Source organism: Delphinus delphis, chromosome 6 (assembly GCF_949987515.2).
Source record: "Delphinus delphis chromosome 6, mDelDel1.2, whole genome shotgun sequence".
Taxonomy (NCBI): domain Eukaryota; kingdom Metazoa; phylum Chordata; class Mammalia; order Artiodactyla; family Delphinidae; genus Delphinus; species Delphinus delphis.
Window position 1 is genome coordinate 31,779,522 of NC_082688.1, and position 26,031 is coordinate 31,805,552.

General features: G+C 37.9%; 1 protein-coding gene across 3 annotated transcripts in view; it reads right to left on the reverse strand.

The window, feature by feature from the left end:
* Positions 1-26,031, reverse strand: part of INVS (inversin) — a 143,597-nt gene that overhangs the window by 107,507 nt on the left and 10,059 nt on the right. For all 3 annotated transcript variants that reach the window (XM_060014430.1, XM_060014428.1, XM_060014429.2), the window contains exon 3: positions 22,440-22,606. In XM_060014430.1, coding sequence (XP_059870413.1) covers positions 22,440-22,606 — 167 coding nt within the window. The remainder of the gene's footprint in view (positions 1-22,439; positions 22,607-26,031) is intronic.

A 26,031-nucleotide genomic window follows, 5' to 3' on the forward strand; every position in this document is an offset into this window, starting at 1 on the left:
CTAGAGAATAAGTCAACTCATTTTTTCCAAACAACTTCTCCATTCATACTATAAATATGATAGCATAAGGATACAGGAGTATAGGGGACTAGCATAAGTATGTAGGGATATAGAAGAGAAGAGGTTTTGAGCCTGAATTTATATGATAGCATTGGTATCATTTAAATCCAATCCTGTCACTTGTTCTAATTCTTTAAGAAATAAAGAATTGTGCATCCTTTTGAAGAAACAATTTAGCCAATGCATAATTCTTCATTCTTTGGGTTAGTTCATGTTGGGGTAAAAGAAAGATTTTGTTTTATAAGGAACCCCATTTCTAAATGAGTATGGGAGAAAAATACTGTCAAATATCCATACTTCATTATCAACTCATCTATCCTTTTAATTTAATGTCTCAGTTATTTTCTTTTAATAATAGTTAAAAATGATTATCAGTTGTTAGTTCTGACAATGAGATGACAATTTATGCAATTTCTCCTCTATAGTTTCATTCTTAATCTCCATTTAAGCGGTTTACCTTGTAGCATGACCAAAGACAAAAAGAACGAATCTAGATTTGTATTGTGTGTACGTGTGTGTTTTGCACATCTAGGCTTGAAGATATCATTTAAAGTTACATAGATTTATTATCCTAAGGGATCTCTAATTAAATAAAAAAGGGAGCATATGTTAGCTGAGTCGACTTCAGGATCTGTTCCTTTGTATAAAGGGCTTTAACATGCCTTCCTCCTCAATTCTGAAAGCACACGGTTCCTATTCCCTTCACCATGAATAAGGCCGACATTTGACAGCTTCACAAGGCTGACAGGGTTACCCAACAGCCCACCCTCCCTATTCTCAATCCAATTAGACCTCTAATCCTCCAGATGAAAGGCCCAACTGCTCACGTTCTTCATGACAACGACAGCTATTGATTATTTGTCACTGCAGCTAACACCTTCCCTGTTGAGGCTGCTCTGACAGAGGCAAACCTACCAAATTAGACAGCACTTTATCTGCCCTGGAGGCCAAATGGCACAACAAGTAAAGGCTAATAAATGGTATAAAAATGAACAAATCATAACATTATGACAGGCTGATCGTTGCCAGCAGCCTCCCAGCTCAAGCTTGATGTTCTGTTAGGCTTGCTCCTTCTCTTTCCCCTCTGCTCTAGCTCCAACTTTGACTGAATTAAAGGCCAGAACAATTAAGGCATTTGACCAGCAAAGATAAGCCAATTGAAGTATCACCAAGGGACATAAATGCCAATAACTGACTGCCATTTGTCAATACAAACATTCTGGAGACGCAAATGCTCAGGCCTCTGCTCTCCACTAGGCTGCACTGACTCACTTTCCAACCAGAGTCAGCTCAAATAGACAGTCTGTGGCTATTTAACCAGAAGAAAAAAAAAGAAAAGAAAAAGAAATATACAGTCCCAAGAGAGGAAGTATTCTGTGAAGAACAAGCAGGAGGCACTGGGGTGGGGGTAAAGGGTTGTATGAGAAAAAGAGAGATAGCAAAGCAGAGCTATTCTTCCTTTAAAAAAGTATTCTAATATAAGACAACCGGAATGGCATCATACGTTTTTAGTTGAGAATACATGCACAATGCAGGAAATGCTGGGCCACGTGGGAAAGTTAATGAAGCTGTAACTTTAGAAGTATACTCATTCATTTAATGAACATTTTCTGAGCACGAACCATGTACCAGGCATTGTTCTAGGCAATAGGGAGAAAACAGACCAAAAGAATCCCTGACTTTATGGAGTTTACATTCCAGTGGAGTATAAGACAGTGAACAAGGTAAACAAGTAAAACATATAGTATTTTAGATGGTGTTAAGTGCTAAGGAAAAAAAGAAAGCAAAGTAGGTGGAATAAAATGTGTGAAGTGAGGAGGTATTAGATAGGAGAGCCAGGGGCGGCTTTACTGAAACAATGATATTTGAGTAAAGAACTGATGAAAGTGAGAGAGTTGAACACAGAGACACTTATTGGGATATCACTCCTAGCAGAGGAATGAGCAAATGCAAAAACCTTGAGGCAAGAGCATTCTCTGCTTCTTAGAGGAACAGTGCTGAAGCCAGAGTGGCTTATGCAGAGAAAACAGAGGAAGATTAAAAATGAGGTCATATAGGTAACAGGGGATTCAAAACATATAAGGATTTATAATCCATAGGAAGTACTTGGGCTTTTACTCTGAGGTGGAAGATGCTTGGAGGGTCTGGAGCAGAAGAGTGACATGATTTTTTTCTTGTTTTTTGGCTGTGCTGCATAGCATGTGGGATCTCAGCTCCCCGACCAGGGATCAAACACGTGCCCCCTGCTGTGGAAGTGCAGAGTCTTAACCACTGGACCACCAGGGAAGTCCCTGACTTAGGTTTTAAAGGGTCATTCTGGCTGATGTGATGACCATAGACTGTAGGGGCAAGAGCACAAGCCAGGAGGCCAGTTAGGAGGCTGCTACAATAATCCAAGCAAGGCTACTACATCATTAATCCAATCCAAGATGCTGGTGGTTACTACCAGGGTGGCAGCAGATGGGGTGTTGAGAAGTGGTTGAATTCTGGAAACATTTTGGAATGTGGAGCTGACAAGATTTGCTGATTGACGTCAGTCTTACACAAGAGAACAGGACTCTGCACGGTAATGGATGCTCAATACATGTTAGTTGAATTAAATTCTATACCTGGAAGTTCTATTAAAAATGCTCTTCTTGGGCTTCCCTGTTGGCGCAGTGGTTGAGAGTCTGCCTGCCGATGCAGGGGACACGGGTTCCTGCCCCGGTCCAGGAAGGTCCCACATGCCGCGGAGCGGCTGGGCCTGTGGGCTATGGCCGCTGAGCCTGCGCGTCCGGAGCCTGTGCTCCGCGGCCGGGGAGGCCACAGCAGTGACAGGCCCGCGTACCGCAAAAAAAAAAAAAAGAAAAATGCTCTTCTAGTGAGACAGTGGCATGGACATATATACACTACCAAATGTAAAACAGATAGCTAGTGCGAAGCAGCCGCATAGCACAAGGAGATCAGCTCGATGCTTTGTGTCCACCTAGAGGGGTGGGATAGGGAGGGTGGGAGGGAGACGCAAGAGGGAGGAGATATGGGGATATATGTATACATATAGCTGATTCACTCTGTTATAAAGCAGAAACTAACACACCATTGTAAAGCAATTATACTCCAGTAAAGATGTTAAAAAAAAATGCTCTTCTTTGAAGCAAGGGAAGAGTGTCAAGTCAAATTTTCTAAAAGACAAATTTAAGCAAAGACCGTGTAGTCACATAGATCTATGTTTGAATCCTGGCTCTGCCACTTAGTGAAAAATTACTCAAGCTCTTTGAGTCTCAGTTTCTTCATCTATGCCATGTGGTACTCTATCATTCTCAGCCAAGTGAGAAAAAGGAGTAGAGATGTAAGATAAAAGAGAGTAAGTCTAAAAAAGCAAAAGACAACCACAACAGAAAAACAATCTTAGTCCTGAATTAGAATAGGAAGTGATAAAACTGTATTTTTATTGAAAAGTATTTCCAAGCAGTGTCCACTGTAAAGGCTTAGAAGCAATCACCAACCCAGTAACAACGGGTTGTTGAGCACCTCTAGACTTTAGATTATAGTCTCCAAATACTTTTTCCTGCTATAAGGAACCACAGTTCCTTGGAGAAATGGCTGATTCCAGATCTGGAGCAAAAAATATTTGGAAAATTTGGTCGTAGCAGATAGCAAGGGAGCTATCAACTCATAGGATCATGCCAAAAGGATCTAGGAGCCAACTTGAAGGACCTCTCTCAACCAAAGATGGAGTAATTTGAATATCAGTTAAGGATAATAACGTCACTGGATTGATATAGCAAATATGTTAAAATGATACTAAAGGGACTTTCCTAGCGGTCCAGTGGTTAAGACTCTGCGCTTCTACTACAGGGGGTGCGGGTTCGATCCCTGGTCGGGGAACTAAGATCCCACATGCCGTGTTGTGAAGCCAAAAAATTTTTTAATTTAAAAAATAAATAAATAAAATGGAATCAGGAAGGCCTGAAGGAGAGCTCTCACGCCTGTACCAGTGTTACAGCCTGCATAACCAGCAGGAATAAGGAAGATAAAAATTATATTAAAAAAATGATACTATCGAATCCTATGCCTTGTTCATAATGATATTAAAAAGGAAAAAAGAAAAAGATTAATTGGTCATCATGGGGAGACTCAGGAAACCAACTCATTTTGAAAACTAGTAAATAGAAAGAATTAAGGATTTATTCTTCCTTTTCTACATGAACTATATATACCATTGAGTAATCTAATAGCAGATAAGGGTTAGTTTCTCTTTGATGAATTATTCCAGCTAATAACTGCAGAAGGGATAGTAGAATTAGAATATCACCATTTTGCAACACCTAATAAACAACTGGCTTTGGGCACTGAACATCAGTAACTGCTAACATCACAAAAATAGAGACAACGAAACATTATGTGTCTTCTTGATGAGAAATGTATCATAACCATGAAGTGGTTTAGCCAAAAAAATTGAACCTGAATCAGATGAAGCCTATAGATAAAGTAACTAATTTATAGGGAATACAGAAGACAGAGGAATAAGTTAACTATACCCAGGGAGAGAATCAACATAGTCTAGACTGAGAGAATCAGTCCTGACCAAGATACCAAGTTAGGGTAGGAGTTAAACCACAATTACAAAAAACTGTAAGAAAAAAAAGAAAGAAAGATGGAGGGAGAACCTATAGATTAAAAAAGACTTAAAAGACATAAACAAATCACAGTATATTGCCCTTTTTGGATCTTAATTCAAACAAATGTAAATCAACAAACAAAAACATTTATTAGACAATTCATAATTTGAATATCGATGGGCTATTTTATGATACTACACTACATAATTCTTGCTAAATTTTAATAAGTATCACAATGATTATATTAAAAATCATTGTTATATAAATAAGTATTGAATATAATGATATAATTCCTGGGATTTGCTTCAACATCGGAAGGGGAGAAGTTCTCCCTAATAAAACATTTAAAAAGATATGAGGCTTAAAAAAACCTTAGTGTCAAATTCACTGACTTCTCTCATATCTGTAATCCATCAGTAAATTCAAAAAATATTTAAAATTGAACCACTTCTTACCATTTTCACCACTTCCACTCTGGTCCAAATCAACATCATCTCTCAGCTTCCTGTTAGTTTCCCTTTTTCCGCCCTCATCCTTTTGACAATCTATCCTCAGCACAGCAGTTAGAATAAGACTTTCAACATACAACCTAGATTATATTTTCTGTGCTCATACCCTTCAATAACCGTCCTCTCTCATGCAGAGGAAAAGCAGAATTCTTAAATATCCTACTGGCCCTACCTGACCTCTGACTTCCTCCTCACATCACTAGCACCCACAGTGGCCTCCTTGCTGATGGATCCTGGTAAATACCAAGCATGCTCCCATCTCAGGATCTTTGCACATGGCATTCTCTCTCCCTGAAAGGTTTATTCTCTCATTGCCTTTAGGTCACTTAAATGTCAAATGTTTGCTTAATGTTACTTTTTTAAGTGAGGTTTATCCCCATCGCTCTCTTTATATTTGCAATCCCTAGGCTGCCTATCTCCTTCACCTGCCTTATTTTTTTTCCATAGCATGTACCCCCATCTGACATAACTTATTTTATAATATTTATTAATTTGTCTTCCACCAACAAAATATAAGCCCCTTGAATGCAGGGGTTTTGTTTTGTTTTGTTCACCGCTATAGCCCAAACATATAAAAGAGTACCTTATGATTAGTAGACACTTCATAAATATCTGTTCACTAAATGAATCCTTTGATTTTCAGACCAGTGCTCTTTACAACTACACTTCTCAATTAAGCTTGTGGGGTGAAGGGTGGGCTAACACGATAGGTGGTGCCTATATTTGTTACTGACAAAGCTAAGTGATCTGATTATTCTCTTATTTGGGAGCATTTGGGAGGAGATAACCATATTTGCTAAAAAACAGGAAGGACATCAAGGTAGGCTAAGTGTTAAACTCAAAATGGATCGAAGACCTAAATATAAGGCTGGACACAATAAAATTCTTAGAGGAAAACATAGGCAGAACACGCTTTCACATAAATCTCAGCAATATCTTTTTGGATCCACCTCCTAGAATAATGAAAATAAAAACAAAAATAAACAAATGGGACCTAATTAAACTTAAAAGCTTTTGCACAGCAAAGGAAACCATAAACAAAAGACAACCCACAGAGTGGGAGAAAATATTTGCAAATGAAGTGACCGACAAGGGATTAATCTCCAAGATATACAAACAGCTCATGCAGCTCTAAGTCAAAAAAAACAAACAACCTAATAAAAAATGGGAAGAAAATCTAAATAGACATTTCTCCAAAGAAGACATACAGATGGTCAAAAAGCACATGAAAAGATGTTCAACATCACTAATTATCCGAGAAATGCAAATCAAACCTACAATGAGGTATCACCTCCCATCAGTCAGAATGGGCATCATCAAAAAGTCTACAAACAATAAATGCTGGAGAGGGTGTGGAGAAAAGGGAACCCTCCTACACTGTTGGTGGGAATGTAAATTGGTACAACCATTATGGAGAACAGTATGGAAGTTCCTTAAAAAAACTAAAAATAGGGCTTCCCTGGTGGCGCAGTGGTTGGAAGTCTGCCTGCCGATGCAGGGGACGTGGGCTCATGCCCTGGTCCGGGAGGATCCCACATGCCGCGGACTGGCATGAGCCATGAGCCATGGCCGTGAGCCACGGCCGCTGAGCCTGTGCATCCGGAGCCTGTGCTCCGCGGCGGGAGAGGCCACGGCAGTGAGAGGCCCGTGTACCACAAAAAACAAAAACAAAAACAAAAACTAAAGATAGAACTACCTTATGATCCAGCAATATGATCCACTCCTGGGCATATATCCAGAGAAAACCATACTTTGAAAAGATACATGCACCCAAACTGTTCATTGCAGCACTATTTACAATAGCCAAGACATGGAAACAACCTCAATGTCCATCGACAGACGAATGGATAAAGAAGATGTGGTACAAATATACATATACACAATGGAATATTACTCAGCCATAAAAAAGAATAAAATAATGCTTTTGCAGCAACATGGATGGACCTAGAGATTATCATTCTAACTGAAGTAAGTCAGACAGAGAAAGACAAATATCATATGATATCACTCATATGTGGAACATAATTTTAAAAAAACGATACAAATGAAGTTATTTATAAAACAGAAACAGACTCACAGATTTCAAAAACAAATTTATGGTTACCAAAGGGGAAATGTAGCAGGGAGGGATAAATTAGGAGCTTGGGATTAACATATACACACTACTATATATAAAATAGATAACCAACAAGGACCTACTGTACAGCACAGGGAACTCTACTCAATATTCTGTAATAACCTAAATGGGTAAAGAATCTGAAAAAGAATGAATATATGTGTATGTGTAACTGAACCACTTTTCTGTACACCTGAAACTAACACAACATTGTAAATCAACTATACTCCAATAAAATAAAATAAAATAAAAAGATATTCTTTATCATAAAAAAAAAAGTAGGGTAAGTGTTAAGCCACTCCTGTTGTAAGCAGAATACAACCTAAAGCTGGAGGGCGGTGCCATGGGTTGGAAGTCCACAAAGGCGGACTACGGTCATTGCTTTACATAGTAGTTATAGGTCCACAAAGCTCTGTTAAGTGTCCAAACAACATTGTGGCCGACACGGTAGAGTGCCTGCCTAACATCTACACCCATCTTCTTCCAGGCTAACAGAATCCTGATTTTTGTTGATCCTCCTTTAAGTGGTTTTGTCCTTCAGAGGAGGCTGGGCCCTGACCAAATCCAGACAGTGGCTTTGATTGATTTAAACAATCATGGCAGTTTTATTCTCCTTGCCTAGAGAATCAAAGAGATAGAAGGAAAGTCTGCCACAGGGCTTCTGGAAAGGTTTTTCTTGATGTTGAAAAGGTGAAAAAGACAAGAATGTTCAATTTTTCTGATTCTAGATATTGTGGTCCGTGTGCTACCCTTCCCCCAGGAAAAATTTAAGCTTAGCTCATTGGTGAGATCAGTGAGAGTCAAGTCAGCCTGGATGCCTTAATGTTGTGATCCAGATAGCATAACTCAGTTTTCTGTCTTGTTGCTGTGATCTAGTCCCATCTGGTACCTCCAGGTCTAGCAAAGGGATGCCTATCTATCCATCTATCCACTCAACAGTATTATGGTCTTAGGTATTGGGGCTCTAGTTTATGTTCTTTATATACTAACTTACAAACCTGCCTAGTATCCATATTTCTTCAAGCCTTGTCCTTTGTGAGTTCTCCCAGGGGCTGGTGTACTGTCATGGCTCACCCCCCTCTTCCAATTTTGTGGCTGAGGTGTCGCTGACAAATTACCCACTTTCCTGTCTCCACATCTCTAGGAGATACTCTAGGATACCACCCATAATTTCTGGCTAGACTTTCCGTCATTTTCTGCCCATCCCAGTGATGTCCTCAGTCCCAGGTACTCCAAGTCTAGCTTGTCCACTGTCAATTGAATTACAAGTTCCACTTCTGATAGACCACACATAACATTTCACATTTTTTTTTAACTCCAGGAGATCATTTAAAAATATTATATAAAAATACTTCTCATTATTTGTTACAGCTACATAACACTCCATTGTGTGGACATACATTTGTTCATTCAATCAGTCCTTTAAAAGGACATTTCCCTTCATGCTTTTTTTATTACAAATACTGCTGCAATTGAATAGTCTTGTGCATACACCATTTCTTATTTTTACCAGTGTATGTTTGGGATAGATTTCTAGGAGTGGAAATGTTGGGTCAAACGTAAATGCATATTCTTGTTAATTTTGCTGGATATTGTTTAGTTTTCCTCCATAGGGATTGTACTTTTTTTCATTCCCTCTAGCAACAGTTTTGCCATCAGAGCATACTGTCAAACTTTTTGACTTTTGCCACTGTGACATACGAAAAACATGTTATTGTAATTTTAACATGCATTTGTCTTTTGATAAACAATGCTGAGCGCATTTTCCCATATTTAAGGGTCACTTGCATTTCCTTTTCTGTGAACTATCTATTCATATCTCTTGTTCATTTTTTATAGAATCATTGGTCTTTTTCCTCTCCATTTTATACATTAGGGATATTAACCTATTGGTTTTTTTGTTTTTAATTTTATTTATTTATTTATTTATGGCTGCATTGGGTCTTCGTTGCTGCACGCAGGCTTTCTCTAGTTGCGGCAAGCGGGGGCTACTCTTCGTTGTGGTGCGCGGGCTTCTTATTGCGGTGTCTTCTCTTGTTGCGGAGCATGGACTCTAGGCACACAGGCTTCAGTAGTTGTGGCACATGGGCTCAGCAGTTGTGGCTCGCAGGCTCAGTAGTTGTGGCGCACGGGCTTAGTTATTCCATGGCATGTGGGATCTTCCCGGACCAGGGCTCGAACCCGTGTCCCCTGCATTGGCAGGCGGATTCTTAACCACTGTACCACCAGGGAAGTCAGGATGTTAACCTATTGTTAATGACATAGCTTGCAAATATTATTTCTCAGTTTGTCTTTCTTTTTCTTTGCTTATGATGTTTTCTAGGGGGAAAAGTCTTTCTTACTTCTATGTAGCTATATTTATTAATATTTTTCCTATCACTTCTTTAATTTGATTCAGAGATAGGTTTCCCCTATTCCCAGATTATGCACTGTAAACCTTCATGGTATTGTTAACGTTTTATAATATGTATACAGATTACCATTCAATTAAATAACAATTTAAAGCATACACCTGGCGCAAATATTTGCACACTCACAAACACACACAGATTTTACTAGTTTACAATCAGTACAGCATTGAAATGACCAGTTACATACATGGTTAGAAATTTATAGTCATTACTTCAAAGTGTAGTCTGATATTTTAGCCCAAATTCCTAACAAATTGTTTGCAAAGAGCCAGTCGGATGAATGACAAAGAGATAGAAAGGATTTGAATAAAAAATTGAAAGAATACGAACTATATCTTCTGATATCCAAAATTGTTTGGGATAAACTGAGTATACTCAGTAAATTTCCTTAAAATGAGTAGTTTTATTTTAGCTCTATGATGTTAACTTTATGATGATTTAAATATTTAGACAGGTTGAATTTAAATACTTCAAGATATATAGCGCAATGCCTCAAACATATTAAATAACAAAAATTTACTTGTTGAACAAAATGAATGAATTACATACGCATCAGAATTGGAATGGCAAACAAGTACACTCTGATAGACTATATAAAAATTTTCAAGAAGCCTGGTTACCACTGATGACATAGTTTAGACAAGTATAAGGAAAGAATAAAATAATCTTTTAAATTGGTGAAGTTAATTTTAGTAGTAGTGTTTCAATGATTAAGCTCTTCTGCAGGCAGGTTCTATTTTGATATTAAAGATTAGGACGAGAATCTGGTGACTCATGTGTGGGAGAGATGACAACTATACTGGATGAGAGACTCAAGAACCAAGAGGACCTTGACAGGTTGCACGATGAACCCAATTCAATTCACCAAGCATTAACTGAGTATATGTTAAGTACTAGGCACTGGAAATAAAAAAGATGACTATGGCCCTCTTCCTGATATTAAGATGCTTACTGTCCATGGGGAAATCAAATGGGTAAACAAATAAATATCTTTTGGTGCGATAGGTGATATAACAGTTGAGTACACAGGTACTGGAGGAACAAAGGAGGGAATGGTAAACTCTACCTAAGTCAGTCTGGTAAGTTCAAAGAAATGATTAAATATAGGTATGATAAGATGCTATATTTGAGTCCAAAACCACAACAATATGAATACAGGATGAATTTAAGCAGTAGGAAGTATAAAGTAGACTTTAGAGGTTTTGTTTGAAAAACTTGCAACATGAATCAGCTATATTTGGCTGCCAAAATGCCAAAGATGAAGGTCATGCTATACTCTGTGCTCATCAAACTGGCACTGCATTCCATTCTAGGTGTCTTATTTTAAGGGGGATTTAGGCAACTGTGTACATATACAGTGAAAGGAATCAGGATGGAACAGAAACTTGAAAACATATGAAGAAGGGATGAAGGAATAGATAATGGTAAAACTGGAGAAAAATTTCTTTACTTGGCCAAAATGATTATTTTTTATTAAGACATGTCAGATCATGTCATTCCTTTCCTCAAAACCCTCCAATGCCTCCTTTATCATTCGGAGTAAAAACATATTCCTGACAATGGCCAAAAGGCCCTGCTGAGTCTGGCCCCCATTTCTTCCTTGTCCTCAACACCTACTGCTCTCCCCTTGCTCACTCATTATAACCACACTAGCCTCCTTGTTACTCCTCACACATTCCAGGCATGCTCCCACTTTAAGGCCTTTGCTCTGACTGTTCCTCCAGCCTGGAATGAAAGAAGGTTCTTCCCTCAGCCATTCATATGGTTAACTTTCTCACCTTCTGCAAGTCTTGCTTCAAATGTCACCATCTCAATGAAGACTATCTTGATTACCTTATTTAAAATTCTAACTTGCCCTCCCCAGGTGCCTTCTCCCTGGCTTTCTTGATCATCCTTACTTTGGCATTTTTGTTGTATTTCTGTTATTATATTAGTAAGGGATCATCTGGGCTTTGTAAAATCTTAATGGTCAAAAGAGGTAGAAAGAATCCTATGATTGGTCACAGGGAAAATACTGTGCCCAGGGGCTGACAATATTCATACTATAGGAATAATAAGCCCCCTGATTTCCTCTCATTCAACTCTGAATAGTAAAATATAGGTAGGAAAAAGACAAGAAGAGGAAATTATATGAACAAATACAGTTCTATGACATAAGAAGGTAATTAGCAAATTAATGCTCAAATTTTCTTTGGAATTGATGTTATATATAAAATTAAGTTTTAGACATTTAAATGAAAGTAAATGGATCTGAAGTTCCTTTTTATCAGCTGTAAAAATATTCACTGGTCCTGTGCCCAGAGTTTAAAAGAAATCAGCATGAGTCTAATGAAAAACAAGCTGTAGGTCTCAGGGAAATTCAATACATACTCTTTCTTTTCCATTTAGTTTTTGATTGGTTTCCATGGGAATCTAGGCGTGTGGGGATCTCTAATCTATTCATGGAAAGCAGATGCTTGAATTTTCATGACAGTAAAAGTGGGGGTCAGTGAAGAGATAAAGATGATTAGAAAATGAATATGGTTGTAGGTAACATGATCATGTTCAAAACAAAATGCTGCAAGCCACGTAGATTTAAAAACAATCTTGCAAGGCAGTTCTACTGTGTTTGAGAGGTATTATATCATAAAGAAAGAAAACACTGGACTTAAAGGCATTAGCTCTGGGTTCAAATTCTGAATCTGGCCCATAAGGAAGAAGCCCTTAGGAGAGCAGTTCTCCTGGGTTCCCTTACCCTGCTGCTCTCTGCTTGAGCGCCCCTTTCCAATAAAGTCTTTCACTTTCTCAAGAAAGGAGAGGAAGGAAGGGAGGGAGGGAGGGAGGGAGAGAGAAAGAAGGAAAGGAAGGAAGGAAGGAAGGAAAGAAGGAAGGGAGGGAGGGAGGGAGGGAGGGAGGGAGGAAGAAAGGAAAAGAAAAAAACCTTTAGGTATTTCTTTGGGGAGCTGACAGGGAAACTGACTGGATCTGAGAATTGCTCTAAGACAGAAGAACCTGAGGCCTGAGGAAGGAAGCTGCAGAAGAGTAACTTCTCTTTCCATGGAGCATTATCAGGAGCACTGAGCGGGGAATCCAAAAAAACCGAGATAATTCCTGACTCTGCAAACGACGAAGCGGCCTTGAAGAACTCAAACTAGACCTCAGTTTACTTCTGTAGAAAATAGTTAACATTCTACTATTCTAACTGCTAAGAAGCTACTATGAAATTGAATAATTTTTTTCTTACTAGAACTATGTTACAACTCAAAGCAGTGATTTCAGTGAAGATTTGCTGACATGCTGTTTCTTGTGACTATAAATTTCATCTATGCAGGTGGAAGTACATTAACTATAATCAAAGTATTAAAGAATGGACAGGTTTTTATTTCAATTCTCAGATTTGTTTAAAAATAGACCAATCTGGGTTTTGGTTGGAACACTCATTTGAATGTAAGACCCTAATTATTTGAAACCAGGGTCTAAACTGGAAAGCCAGAGGGCAGGTTTAGATATAGTTTCTAAATACTCAGAAGAGGACAAAACTGATGCTAGTTTGAAAGCCTCAGAAGTTAGAATGTAATGAAGCAAAGATTCTTCAGACTAAGACTCTGTCTGCCTGGAAAAGGTAGCTTAGCTAAGGTTGAAGTCAAATGGGGTAAACTGCAAGGGTTGTCTAACATAGCCCCTCTCAGTCCAGAGATGTCTTGAGAGATCATTAAAATTCCAGAATATAAGGGTTTCATATGCTCAGACTTTCCTACATTTCTAGGTAATGTGGGCACTGCAAACGTCTTTTGGTGCGTTCTTTTAGAAGCACACCAAAATCTAAAACCCCACTTGCTCACTCTTCAGATATCCTCTGGCAACACAGTTTGTGGCAGAGTGAGCAGCTATTAAATTGGTTTTAAACAGCCTGAGTGAATACAGCCACAGAGAAGCCTGGAAGTACCCACTAAATACCCCAGGCCATCTTGCTGTTTGCTCAAGTTTAAGAACCACTGGATTAGAGCACAGACACAAGGCTTCCAGATGGCTCCTCAGGTGAAGGCTGGGGAAATGTGACTTGAGTGCTTAAAAGCCTAAGCCAGAAACAAACAACCCAATCAAAAATGGGCAGAACAACTAAACAGACATTTCTCCAAAGAAGACATACAGATGGCCAAGAGGCACATGAAAACATGCTCAACACTGCTAATTACTGGAGAAATGCAAATCAAAACTACAATGAGATATCACCTCATACCAGTCAGAATGGCCATCATCAAAAAGTTTAAAGGAGCTTCCCTGGTGGCACAGTGGTTAAGAATCCGCCTACCAATGCAGGAGACACGGGATCGAGCCCTGGTCTGGGAAGATCCCATATGCCGCGAAGCGACTAAGCCCGTGCGCCACTACTACTGAGCCTGTGTTCTAGAGCCTGCAAACCACAACTACTGAGCCCGTGTGCCACAACTACTGAAGCCCATGTGTCTAGAGCCCGTGCTCTGCAACAAGAGAATCCACCTCAGTGAGAAGCCCGCACACCGCAATGAAGAGTAGCCCCCGCTCGCCGCAACTAGAGAAAAGCCTGCACGCAGCAACGAAGACCCAATGCAGCCAAAAATAAATAAATAAATAAAATTTAAAAAAGTCTACAAACAATAAATGCTGGAGAGGATGTGGAGAAAAGGGAACCCTCTTACACTGTTGGTGGGAAATTGGTAAATTGGTACAGCCACTATGGAGAACAGTATGGAGGTTCCTTAAGAAATGAAAAATAGAACTACCATATGATCCAGCAATGTCACTCCTGGGCATATATCCGGGGAAGAACATGGTTGGAAAGGATCCATGCACTCCAGTGTTCATTGTAGCACTATTTACAATAGCCAAGACATGGAAGCAACCTAAATGTCCATTGACAGGTGGATGGATAAAGAAGATGTGGTACATATATACAATGGAATATTACTCAGCCATTAAAAAGAATGAAATAATGACATTTGTAGCAACATGGATGGACCTAGAGATTATCCTACTAAGTGAAGTGAGTCAGACAAAGAAAGATAAATATCATATGATATCACTTATATGCAGAATCTAAAAAAAAATGATACAAATGAACTTATTTACAAAACAGAAACAGACTCACAGACTTAGAGAACAAACTTATGGTTACCGGAGGGAAGGGTGAGGAGGAGGGATAGATTGGGAGTTTGGGATTGACATGTACACACTGCTATATTTAAAACAGATAACCAACAAGGACCTACTACATAGCACAGGAAACTCTTCTCAGTACACTGTAATAACCTAAATGGGAAAAGAATTTGAAAAAGAACAGGTACATGTATATGTATAAGTGAGTCACTTTGCTGTACACCTGAAACTAACACAACATTGTTAATCAGCTATACTCCAATATAAAATAAAAATTTTTTAAAAGTATAATAATGAATAACAACAACAAAAAGGCCTAGGCCAGGAACCATTCTTGCTTCCATTCTCCTTTTGCCTACCTACAAATAATGGTCACCAAGTTCTGGACATTTTATCATTTTTTATAATAGACTTTTATTGAGGCATAACCTATATATAATAAACTACATAAGTCTCAAGTAAACAGTTTGATAAATTTTTATGTAAGTAACACACAGATCAAGACATAGAACATTTCCAGCATCCCTGAAAGATTCCTCATGCCACTCTTCAGTCACTACCTATCTCTTGGGTAACCACAAATCTGATTTGGGTCACCATATCGTTTTGCCTGTTTTTAAAATTCATATAAATAGCATATATATCTGACTTCTCTCAATAGTATTCCATTGCAGGAATACACCACAATTAATTTACTCATTTGCCTGTTGATAGGCATTTGGACTGTTTGTGTTATTAGAACATTTGCTATTTCAAACAAAGCTGTCATGTATGTTCTCATACATGTCTTTTGGTGGGAAAAAGCACTTATCTCTTAGATATGACTGGCGTAGGGGTATGAATTGCAGTGATCGTGTGTTTGTGTGTGTGCGTGTGTGCACATATATTTTTAACTTTAGTAGATATATCTGATTTTTCAGAGTGGATGTTACCAATTTACATTCTTACCAAAAATATTTGAGAGTTCCATTTGTTCCATACCCTCACCATCAGTTGCTACTGTCAGACTTTTTCATTTTAGACATTCAAATGGTTGTGTGGCGGTATCTCATTGTGGCTTTAATTTGCATTTCCCTAATTAATAATGATGTTGAGCACCTTTTCATTTGTCTTTTGGGCATTTGGCTATACCTTTGTAAACTAGGGTTACATGTTTCAACATGAATAAATCTCACAAACATAATGTTAAGTCAAAAGAAAAGCAAGTTGGAGAGTAACACACTGTATAATACCATTTACATAAAGATTTTAAACATGCAAAATAATATTATTGTTTCTGGGCATGTAAATATATATAAAGTAAAAGTAGAAAAATACACATGGGAATTGAAACCACAAAAATTAAGATAGACTAAGGTGGCAGAAAAAGAGGGGAATGGGATTTAGAAGATAAAAAACTTCAAGTTTTATTTCATTTTAAAAAATCAGAACTAAGAACTTAAAAAAATTCAGGTTCATCTCTTCTGGATATTAGGTACCTGAGTGTTTTTATATTATTTTCTATTCTTACCTATAAGTTTAAATTAATTAATTCAAAAATAAGACAGAGGGCTTCCCTGGTGGCGCAGTGGTTGAGAGTCCGCTTGCCAATGCAGGGGACACGGGTTCGTGCCCCAGTCCGGGAGGATCCCACATGCCGCGGCGGAGCGGCTAGGCCCGTGAGCCATGGCCGCTGAGCCTGCACGTCCGGAGCCTGTGCTCCGCAACGGGAGAGGCCACAACAGTGAGAGGCTCGTGTACCGCAAAAAAAAAAAAAAAAAAAAGACAGAGAACATTTAGGCATATGCAAAGGCAAAGTGAATGATGAATAATTTATTAAGAGACGAGAACTGAAAGGAGAATTCACTCCATTTCCTCATCCAATGGCTAATTGGACTAGAAGATCCTAAAGGATCTTTCTGTTTCTGATGTCTACTGATTCCTAAAGACTAATTTGATGTTTACACGTGTATTACAGCATGACTAACAGCAATAACATTGATAACTTACACTTCTAGAGGGTATTTTCTCCACCAAGCAGAATGCTTTATATCTAAGAACTCATCATTCCTATATGGTGGGCAGGGAGAGGTATTGTCCCATTTTATAATAAAGAAATTGAGGCATACAAAAATTATATTTGTTGAGAAATTAAGCTCACAGAGTGTTATAAAATCCTACTTACAAAATTATGTGTTGGGGTGGATTATGAACAGGAATAAATAATATATAATTTAAACTCCAACAGTTTTGAAGACTATACCATTCATGATAAATTTATCTGATGTTCACATTGATTGATTGATTCCTTCATTTATGTATTCATTAAACAAACATTAACTGAGTCTTTATTAAATGGCAGGAGCTGTGTTAAGACTGGAACTATAAAATCAAATAAGGGACTTCCCTGGTGGCACAGTGGTTAAGAATCCACCTGCCAATCAGGGGACAGGGGTTCGAGCCCTGGTCCGGGAAGATCCTACATGCCACGGAGCAACTAAGCCCGTGTGCCACAACTACTGAGCCTGTGTGCCACAACTACTGAAGCCTGTGCGCCTAGAGCCCATGCTCCACAACAAGAGAAGCCACTGCAATGAGAAGCCCACGTACCACAACAAAGAGTTACCCACGCTTACCACACCTAGAGAAAGCCCGCGTGCAGCAATGAAGATGCAATGCAGCCAAAAATAAAAATAAATAAATAAGTTAGTTAAAAAAAAAAATCAAGTAAGACATGACCTCTGCCTTCAAACAGCATTAGAGGGGGTGAAATATACATAAGTGAAATCCATGGTTAATTGTTAGGTATACGTACTGAGGAGGAATAATGGAATACAGAGTTGAAGGGGACCGGGTAGGGGCGTGTTTAAGTGTTGAGTACGTGTAAGATAAGGAAACCAAATACTGTTAGGTGGTATTAAGTTTTCCAGAAAAGTTTCGGAGGTATTCTACTCTTCTCCTTTACTTTTTATAAGTCATTAACATGGAAACAACATATTTTTAAAACTGAAAATTAATATTTAATTTTCATAGATGAATGAGAATTCTCTCTGTAAACCAAAAAAGAAAAAACAACCCAACCACAACCTGAAGCTTCTTTAAGTTTTGTGTTTAACATGATATATTTTTTCAAAGTGGGTAGTCAATCTTCTTGAAGCCAAATTAATAACTTCCTGGAAGATTAAAAATGCGTAACTATTAAAATTTAGTGAGATTGCTAAAGCCTTTTTTTTTTTTTATCCTTATCAACAAATAAATGTATCTGTGGAAGTCAGAGAAATAGTAGCTTCCCAGGAGCAAAACATTTCTAACAATTAGATATCTTTTGTGAGAAACCCAGAAAAGGCATGACTGATTGCTTTCTTAGATTAAACTGAGGGTACTAAATGAAAAACAAATTAGGTACAGATGTTCAGTATATTGAGATTAATTTTAATCTCATGGGTATCATTTCCTTAGCTGCTTGGACTAACAGCAGCTAAGAAAAGTGACACCAGAAAAGTGAATATGTGTCAAAATAACTAAGTCAATCAACACAGTTCAGTAAGTTTTTCCTATATATGTATTTTGAAACTGGATAAATGTTTCTAATAAACAAAATGTCTAGCATTTGTATTCATAATGACTTTCTATATAAGTAACATAAAATGTATTCATTTGTTCAACGAAGACATATCAGACACTGTGTTAGATTCTGGGGGATTCAAAAATAAATAAAACAAGTGTCCTCCTGGAGCACCAATGTAGTGGGAAAGAGGCAAGTACATACAAGATAGTGGGGTTCTAGTAGAAACACAGACAAAATGCTACGTGAATGTGAATTTTTCTTACTAATCAATCTAAGATGGCATAATATAGTTCACTATCACAAAAAACACAAAACCATAATAAATAATATATGAGAATGGTTGATCTTTGGGTCAGTAATAATAACAATGCTGTTTACATGTTATGGCTGTTGATATTTTATAAAACACTTAGGTATATTAATATCACACATAGGTATACATACCTTACAGTAGATAGACCAACTTTAATTATCACTTAATATCTTTATCTATGGTCTTTGTAAGCAACTTAAGAGTAGGAATCATGTCTTTCATCTTTGCATTCCAAGACCTAGCACAGTGCCTGTTGCACAGTAACAGTTTTAACATATGTTGAATGAATGCATGCATGCACGTATACATGAATATTGATGTTACATAAATAGCACACTTCTGAGTTCACAGACAACAGAATTAAGTGCGATAGACAATACTTTACAAGAATATTTGATATCCAAAATATCAGAGAGGTTCACTAAACAAAGGGATGTGAAGTTTAATAGGGATCGGTACTGACAGTACTTATTTATAGCAGACATGTGATTCAGTTTTTAATATTCTCTCTAGATGTATAATCATGATACACAATAGACACTTGGCAACTACTTATTGAATGAACAGTTCTACCTCCGCAATGTATCTATTGGATCCAACTGTTCCTCTCCATTGGCCTGAACTGTAATAGATTTCTATGTACCTCCATTCTTGTCCTCTTCCAAAGTAGCTTTAGTTGCCATATTTGTCTCCCTAAAATAATTTGATCATGTAACTTCCATTCTTAAATTTCCTAAGCAGCTCCCTAGAATTCAGGACCCTTAATTCAAAAAATGTAATTAAAAAAAAGACATAGGAAGTGCATAGTACAAAAGTCTGGCACTGGCACACAGCAGATACTAAACAGCTAAACATTAATGAGCTAGGTTGTCCTGGGAAAATTAGTTATTCATATGTTTTAAAATGAGAATGGATCCCTACACAAAAATCAATTTGTTATGTATTAAAAGATTTAAGTAGAAAAGAAAATATAGGATAACGTAAAAACAATCTCTGCTTAGCTCTGTTTAGTCTACCAGCTGTTGTTTACTGCTAGGTTTCTTAGAGCCTCACCCTATACAAGCAGAGTTTAGGCAACTGCTAATGACTTGCGAGGAATCTGTACTCAGGTTTTTGGCTTCCTTCTCTTCAGGAGTTTGCCCTTCAAGTTCCAGCTACTGCTAACACCAAACTACACCTGGGTTTCCCCAGCTGACTAAGAATCCTGCTTCCTGCTAGGGTTGTATTCTTTTGCTTTCCAATTTAGAAAATGCCTTGAAGGAAAAAGCCAGGATAAATGCGGAGCTAATTTCATGTGCTTTCCTTCTCTGAATCATCCTGCCTATGCTGACTGCTCCCAGCGCCTTCAAACAATATGTTTTGTTCAGTTTTCAGATGTGTTTGGCAGATGAGCTGTTCTAAAATAGGTGGTCATGGTGAGAACTTATGCCTAGTCATGAAAGTCTCGGGTTGGCTGCTCCTTTTTGTGATTTCTTCTTTTATATCTTTAAATGTTCCATCAATGGTTAATTTATATTGTGTTTCTAATGGTGCCAATATCTGATGTTTTTGATAGAAATCTGTTTATTGTTTCAGCTGACTCTCCTTCATGGTAGATTGATTGCTCATGTGTTTGGTGATCTTTCGCTGTGAGATCATGTTTGGTCTGTTTTAATATGGGGGAATCCTGGAAGTTAAAGGTGAAGATATTTTTTCTAAGAGAATTTGTGTTTGTGTCTGCTTAGAGGCAGGGTGGGCTACAGAGCTGGGACATATCATCTCCAACTATTTTTGAAAATTACTTCTAGGTCGTCCACCATCTTATCCCTGCCTGAAGTATACTACCTCTGATTTCTTAATCATGGTGTTTTTGCATGAAGCACAAAACCAAACACAATACCCAGGTTTGATCTGGACAGAGCGGAGTATTAAAGAATGATTATCACCCTTGTTCTAGAAATTCTACTGCTAGTATAGCTTAAAGGTATATTACGGCTTTTGGCAAACATGCAAATACAAACAGGAACACAGAGATGGGGAAACTCATAATTATCAGATAGTTGAAAGAACATGAAACTTGTTACTTATGAAATCAGCTATGTAAACTGTGACACGTAAATCACAGTTCTATTTATTCTTTGACACTAAAGAAATCACTGCTTAAAAAAATAAAGGAGAAACAAAAAGCAAACAGAAGCAATGCACTGCATCTCACAGAGAGACTTAGCAGCTCACATGTCTGGTTGTGCTCTCCCCTTCTCTCAACCTTTTTCACATTATACCTCTACAAAAATGTCATACTGTTGGATCATCAACTTAAATTCTTTTTCTTTCCTCACATGATCCACTTGATGTGCAGTTAGTTTCCCCCAACTTACATTTTTAAAGTTGAGTTTTAAACCTAAGTGAATCACAATGAAAAAATCTAAAGTGTGTCAAATTCTTAGTAGTGGGGCTATTCCCAATCTGAAATGTTTACTTTTTTATGATAACAAGTTAAATAGAGTTACACTTCCTTAGTAAATAATTTTAACAGCTGACAAGCCTAGGTGAAAGGTTTAAATACCTGAGCAGTAGTTAAAACTGAGATTGAAAATGAGAGATTTTTTAAAAAATTACTGTAATGAAAAGCAAATTCAAGAGCAATAACTTTGGAAATAACCTGACAGACCTAACTGATAAGAGCATATAACTAGCATATTCAGAAGTATATCTTAATGTCAGTCTCTTTTTATGCTTTCAACTAATGAAAAGGTATTTTTCTAACCCCTCAATTAATCAGCTATATCTGGTTCACATTTTTTAATGGGAAATAACTCTAATAGTTTCTGCTGGATCTAACTAATTTTCATTGCTTTTTATTCTCAGAATACATAAGTCTAAAATAACAAAGAGAAAAATATCAGGCACTGGAACTATATTTTATAGACCAAAATTTTATGGTGAGAAAAATCATTTTCAGATAAATAAGTTCAAATAAATTTAGAAGCTTCCCATTTTGTTGTTTTTTGATATGTTTAATCCTAAAAAACTGAGCTCTTAACAAGCCTTTAAAAACTTGAAATCATTTATACTAGCAATATAGATTTAGATTTTTAAAAATTTGAAAATACATTTCAGAAAATAAATTTCTTTTATGCTCCCTAATGCCACATAGTTTATGGGCAACTACAACTTTTTATTGTAAAAGTAACATGCATTAAGGAAAACATTTTAAACAATGAAAAGTACCAAAATTCATATATCTTCCCAATATTTAAACTCAACCACTACTGAGATATATATACATTTCATATATATATATTTTGGCCGTACCACACAGCTTGCAGGACCTTAGTTCCCCAACCAGGGATCGAACCCATGCCCCCTGCAATGGAAGCGTGGAGTCCTAGCCACTGGATCGCCAGCGAATTCCCAAATCCAACCACTATTGACAATTTAGTGTGTGGTGGTTTTCTTTTTTTCTTTGCCTTTTCTCATGCATAAATTGATTTGTAATATAGTTTAATCATATTAATACATATAATTTTATTTCCTTTTTCCCAACTTAACTTTAGATCAGAAAATAAATTTCATCGCTGGAGGAACTTGGATAAGTGAAAGCAGCCACTGATGGTTATCTGTGCTTACTCTCTGCAGTTTAAAGATTACAGCTTTTAGAGAAAACACATGAAACTACGAGTTATATGCCTGTGATTTCTTTACCATCTGTCCATCTCACAGTTCCATTAATCAATTAACAAATACCACAGAAAAGGTTTACTCTTCACGGTAGTTTTACTTCTCACCTTTTGAGCTGCAAGATGGAGGGCTGTTCTCTGGCTATGGTCAGTTTTATTAACATCTGCTCCTGCCTTCAGGAGAGTATCTGCACAATCCAGTCTGTCAGCCAACACACAATACATAAGTGGTGTTCTCCCAAATTGATCTTCTTTGTCTTTAACGGCAGAATTTCCTAGGAGGATAAGAAACAGATAGTGATATTTGATAATTATTGTTTTTATTACTAATATAACTATGAACTATATTTACTAGCTGTTTCTTATCAAGTACTGTGGTAAATGCATTAAATATATTATCTCATTTTTACTCACCCTATGAGATAGATATTACTGTCCCTATAGTATAGGAAACTGAGACTTAGAGAAGTTAGGTAACTTGTACATATTACAATAACAGTAGGTGGTGAAGCTAAAATTCAAATTGATTGTTGACTTTAAAGGGTATGTTCTTAACAACTCTGTCATACTAAATAACATTTTGAGATGTGAGGTTATTTTTTTCCTCCCTTACTCCTTTTGTGAAAAAATACTTAGTGTAGATCATACACTAGGCATTGTGGTATGTTTTTGAGATCTACAAAAATCAATCATGGTTGGCTTCCTGTTTTAGACAATATGGAGCAAATGCATACTATCATGATCCTCCTGCTACTTAAAACTAAACACCCCAGGCAAAATAAATGAAAGGTGGCGAAAAGAAGGCAAATTGGTTAGGGAACTATGAAACTTCAGGAACAACCTGCTATTGAGTTCCCTGATTTATTTATTTATTTTTTGCCTCCTATATAAAGCCAGCCTGGGTGCTAAAGTAGCTCATCAGAAATACCAGTGGGCACATACACAAAATTCCCCAAGAAGCCTTCTCTCTCCAGTCAAAATATTGGGAAGGGAGTAGCTCTGCAGGAGTGAACTCTTTTGACTATACTTCTGCTACTCAAAGCACATACGACAGGGCTTCCCTGGTGGTGCAGTGGTTGAGAGTCTGCCTGACGATGCAGGGGACACGGGTTTGTGCCCCAGTCCGGGAAGATCCCACATGCCACGGAGCGGCTGGGCCCGTGAGCCATGGCCGTTGAGCCTGCGCGTCTGGAGCCTGTGCTCCGCAAACGGGAGAGGCCACAACAGTGAGAGGCCCACGTACTGCAAAGAAAAAAAAAAAGCACATACAACCAAACAAATTGTACCTCTTTTCCTCTCCCATGGATATTGCAGAGACTGTGGGGAGGAGCCCTATGAAGCATTGTGCCCTGAATTAGGCAAAGGATGGCAACAAGGTGGTATCTTACCCCTTCCCAACTAGAGAGTGGGGAAAGGTTATGGAGAGGAGGAAGCTAGAGAAAGCAATTCTTTAAATCAGTGCATGATGCCATGGATAACTGAGCAGCCCATATGTGAAACTGACCAGAGTCAAAATAGCAAAAGCTTTGAGAATGGTACTCTTGGTGGGATACTTCTAGGTTCTAAATTGGCCTGGGTAGCACAAAAATGGGGCAGACCAGAAAATAACTCACAAGAGCTCTCAAAGCTAACTTGACATTTGAACCACAGTCTACAAAATTGGACCAAAATGTTCATTCTAAACCTAAACAGATTGTCAGTGTACTAAAATAGGAGATTTAAAGTAGGATCCAGAGTCTCATAAGATAATACACAAAGTGTCCAAGATATAATCCAAAATTACTAGACAAACCAAACACCAGGAAAATATTAAACAAGAAAGCACAATCAGCAGGCACCAAAACTGTGATGATACAGATATTAGAATTATCTGACAAAGATTTTAAAGCAATGGTCATAAAAATGCTCTGACGAGCAACTATGAATGCTCTTGAAACAAATGGAAAAATCCAAAGTCTCAGCAAAGAGAGAAAATATAAAGATGAACCCAGTGAAAAATTTAGAATAATAAATGTTTAAAAATAAGTAAAAACCAGACTTCCCTGGTAGCACAGTGGTTAAGAATCTGCCTGCCAACGCAGGAGACACAGGTTCAAGCCCTGGTCCGGGAAGATCCCACATGATGCGGAACAACTAAGCCCATATGCCACAACTACTCAGCCTGTGCTCTAGAGCCCGTGAGCCACAACTACGGAGCCTGAACACTGCAACTACTGAGCCTGTGCACCACAACTACTGAAACTCACATGCCCAGAGCCTGTGCTCCACAACAAGAGAAGCCACTGCAATAAGAAGCCCGTGCACCGCAATGAAGAGTAGCCCCCACTTGCTGTAACTAAGCCTGCACACAGCAAAAGACCCAATGCAGCCAAAAAAAAAAAAAAAAAAGGAAAAAACCAAATAAAATAACCAAAATAAAAATCTCACCTAATAGGCACAATAGCGTAATGGAAATGACAGAGGAAAGAATCACTGAACTTGATGACAGACCAATAGAAATTATTCAGTCTGAACAACAGATAGAAAAGATAGAAACAAAAAGAATCAACAGAGTCTCAGGGCTCTGTGGGATAATAACAAAGTTTCTACCATTTATATCGTCAGAGTCCCAGAAAGAGAGGAAAAAGAATGAAGGGCTGAAAACATATTTGAAGGAATAATGGTTAGAAATGTCCCACATTTGGTGAAAGACACAAACCTACAAATTTAAGAAGTTGAACAAAGCTCAAACAAAATAAACCCGAAGAAATCCATACTGAGTCAATCAAAATCAAATTTCTAGAAACTAAATTCAAATTACAGTGTATTTCTCATAAGAAACTATGGAGGCCATAAGGCAATAGCACAACATTTTTCAAGTGTTGCTGGGAGGGGGAAGAACTGTCAACCCAGAATTTTATATCTAGTGCTTGCATAGGGTCAGGGGTAGGGAGAAAAGAGGAGTGTTTGAGGGGTCATAGCTAAAGGGTACAGGGTTTTTTTGGGGGCTAATGAAATAAAATCAATTATGCTGATGTTTGTACAACACAACTCTGTGAATATACAAAAACTACTAAATTTCACACTTTAAATTGGTGAATTGTATGGTATGTTGGTATGGTGAATCTCAATAAAGCTGTTACAAAACACTCTGCTACATACACATTAAAATGGACTATTAAAAACATTTAAGAAATGTTAAATCCAGTGAGATTCTTCCTTGGAAGCTTGAGTAAAGGAGAGGATTTAGGACCTGTGGTCACAAGAACAAATGTGATAAATGGAGGCAATCATCACACATTGGGACAATCCTAACTGATTAGGTTTCTCAGGGCCAAAGTGGAGTCAGAACCACAGGGATAATAGGTCATTCTACCTCCCAAGACACTGGTTGCTCCACTCTTACCAAGTCGGCTGTAAGATACAGGGAAACTTCAAGCCTTCTCTTCAATCCCTGACATACTTTGCTTTTGTGTAACGGGTATTTATACTTTCCAACAGATTTAATTGGGTTATGTCACCACCATCCAATATGTTGTGCCTATAAGGAAAATTTCTGCATCTGAGGTAGCTGGAAGCATGTATCCCCTAGTCATAATTAGAAAAAGCAGCACTTACTCTTACCTGGGTCCTGTTTTGAGTTGCTTTTAGGGGGATAGTGGTTCTATGGCTAGTTTCTGAGTGGTGAGTGTCCCATTAAGTTCTGAGCTTCCTGAACGAG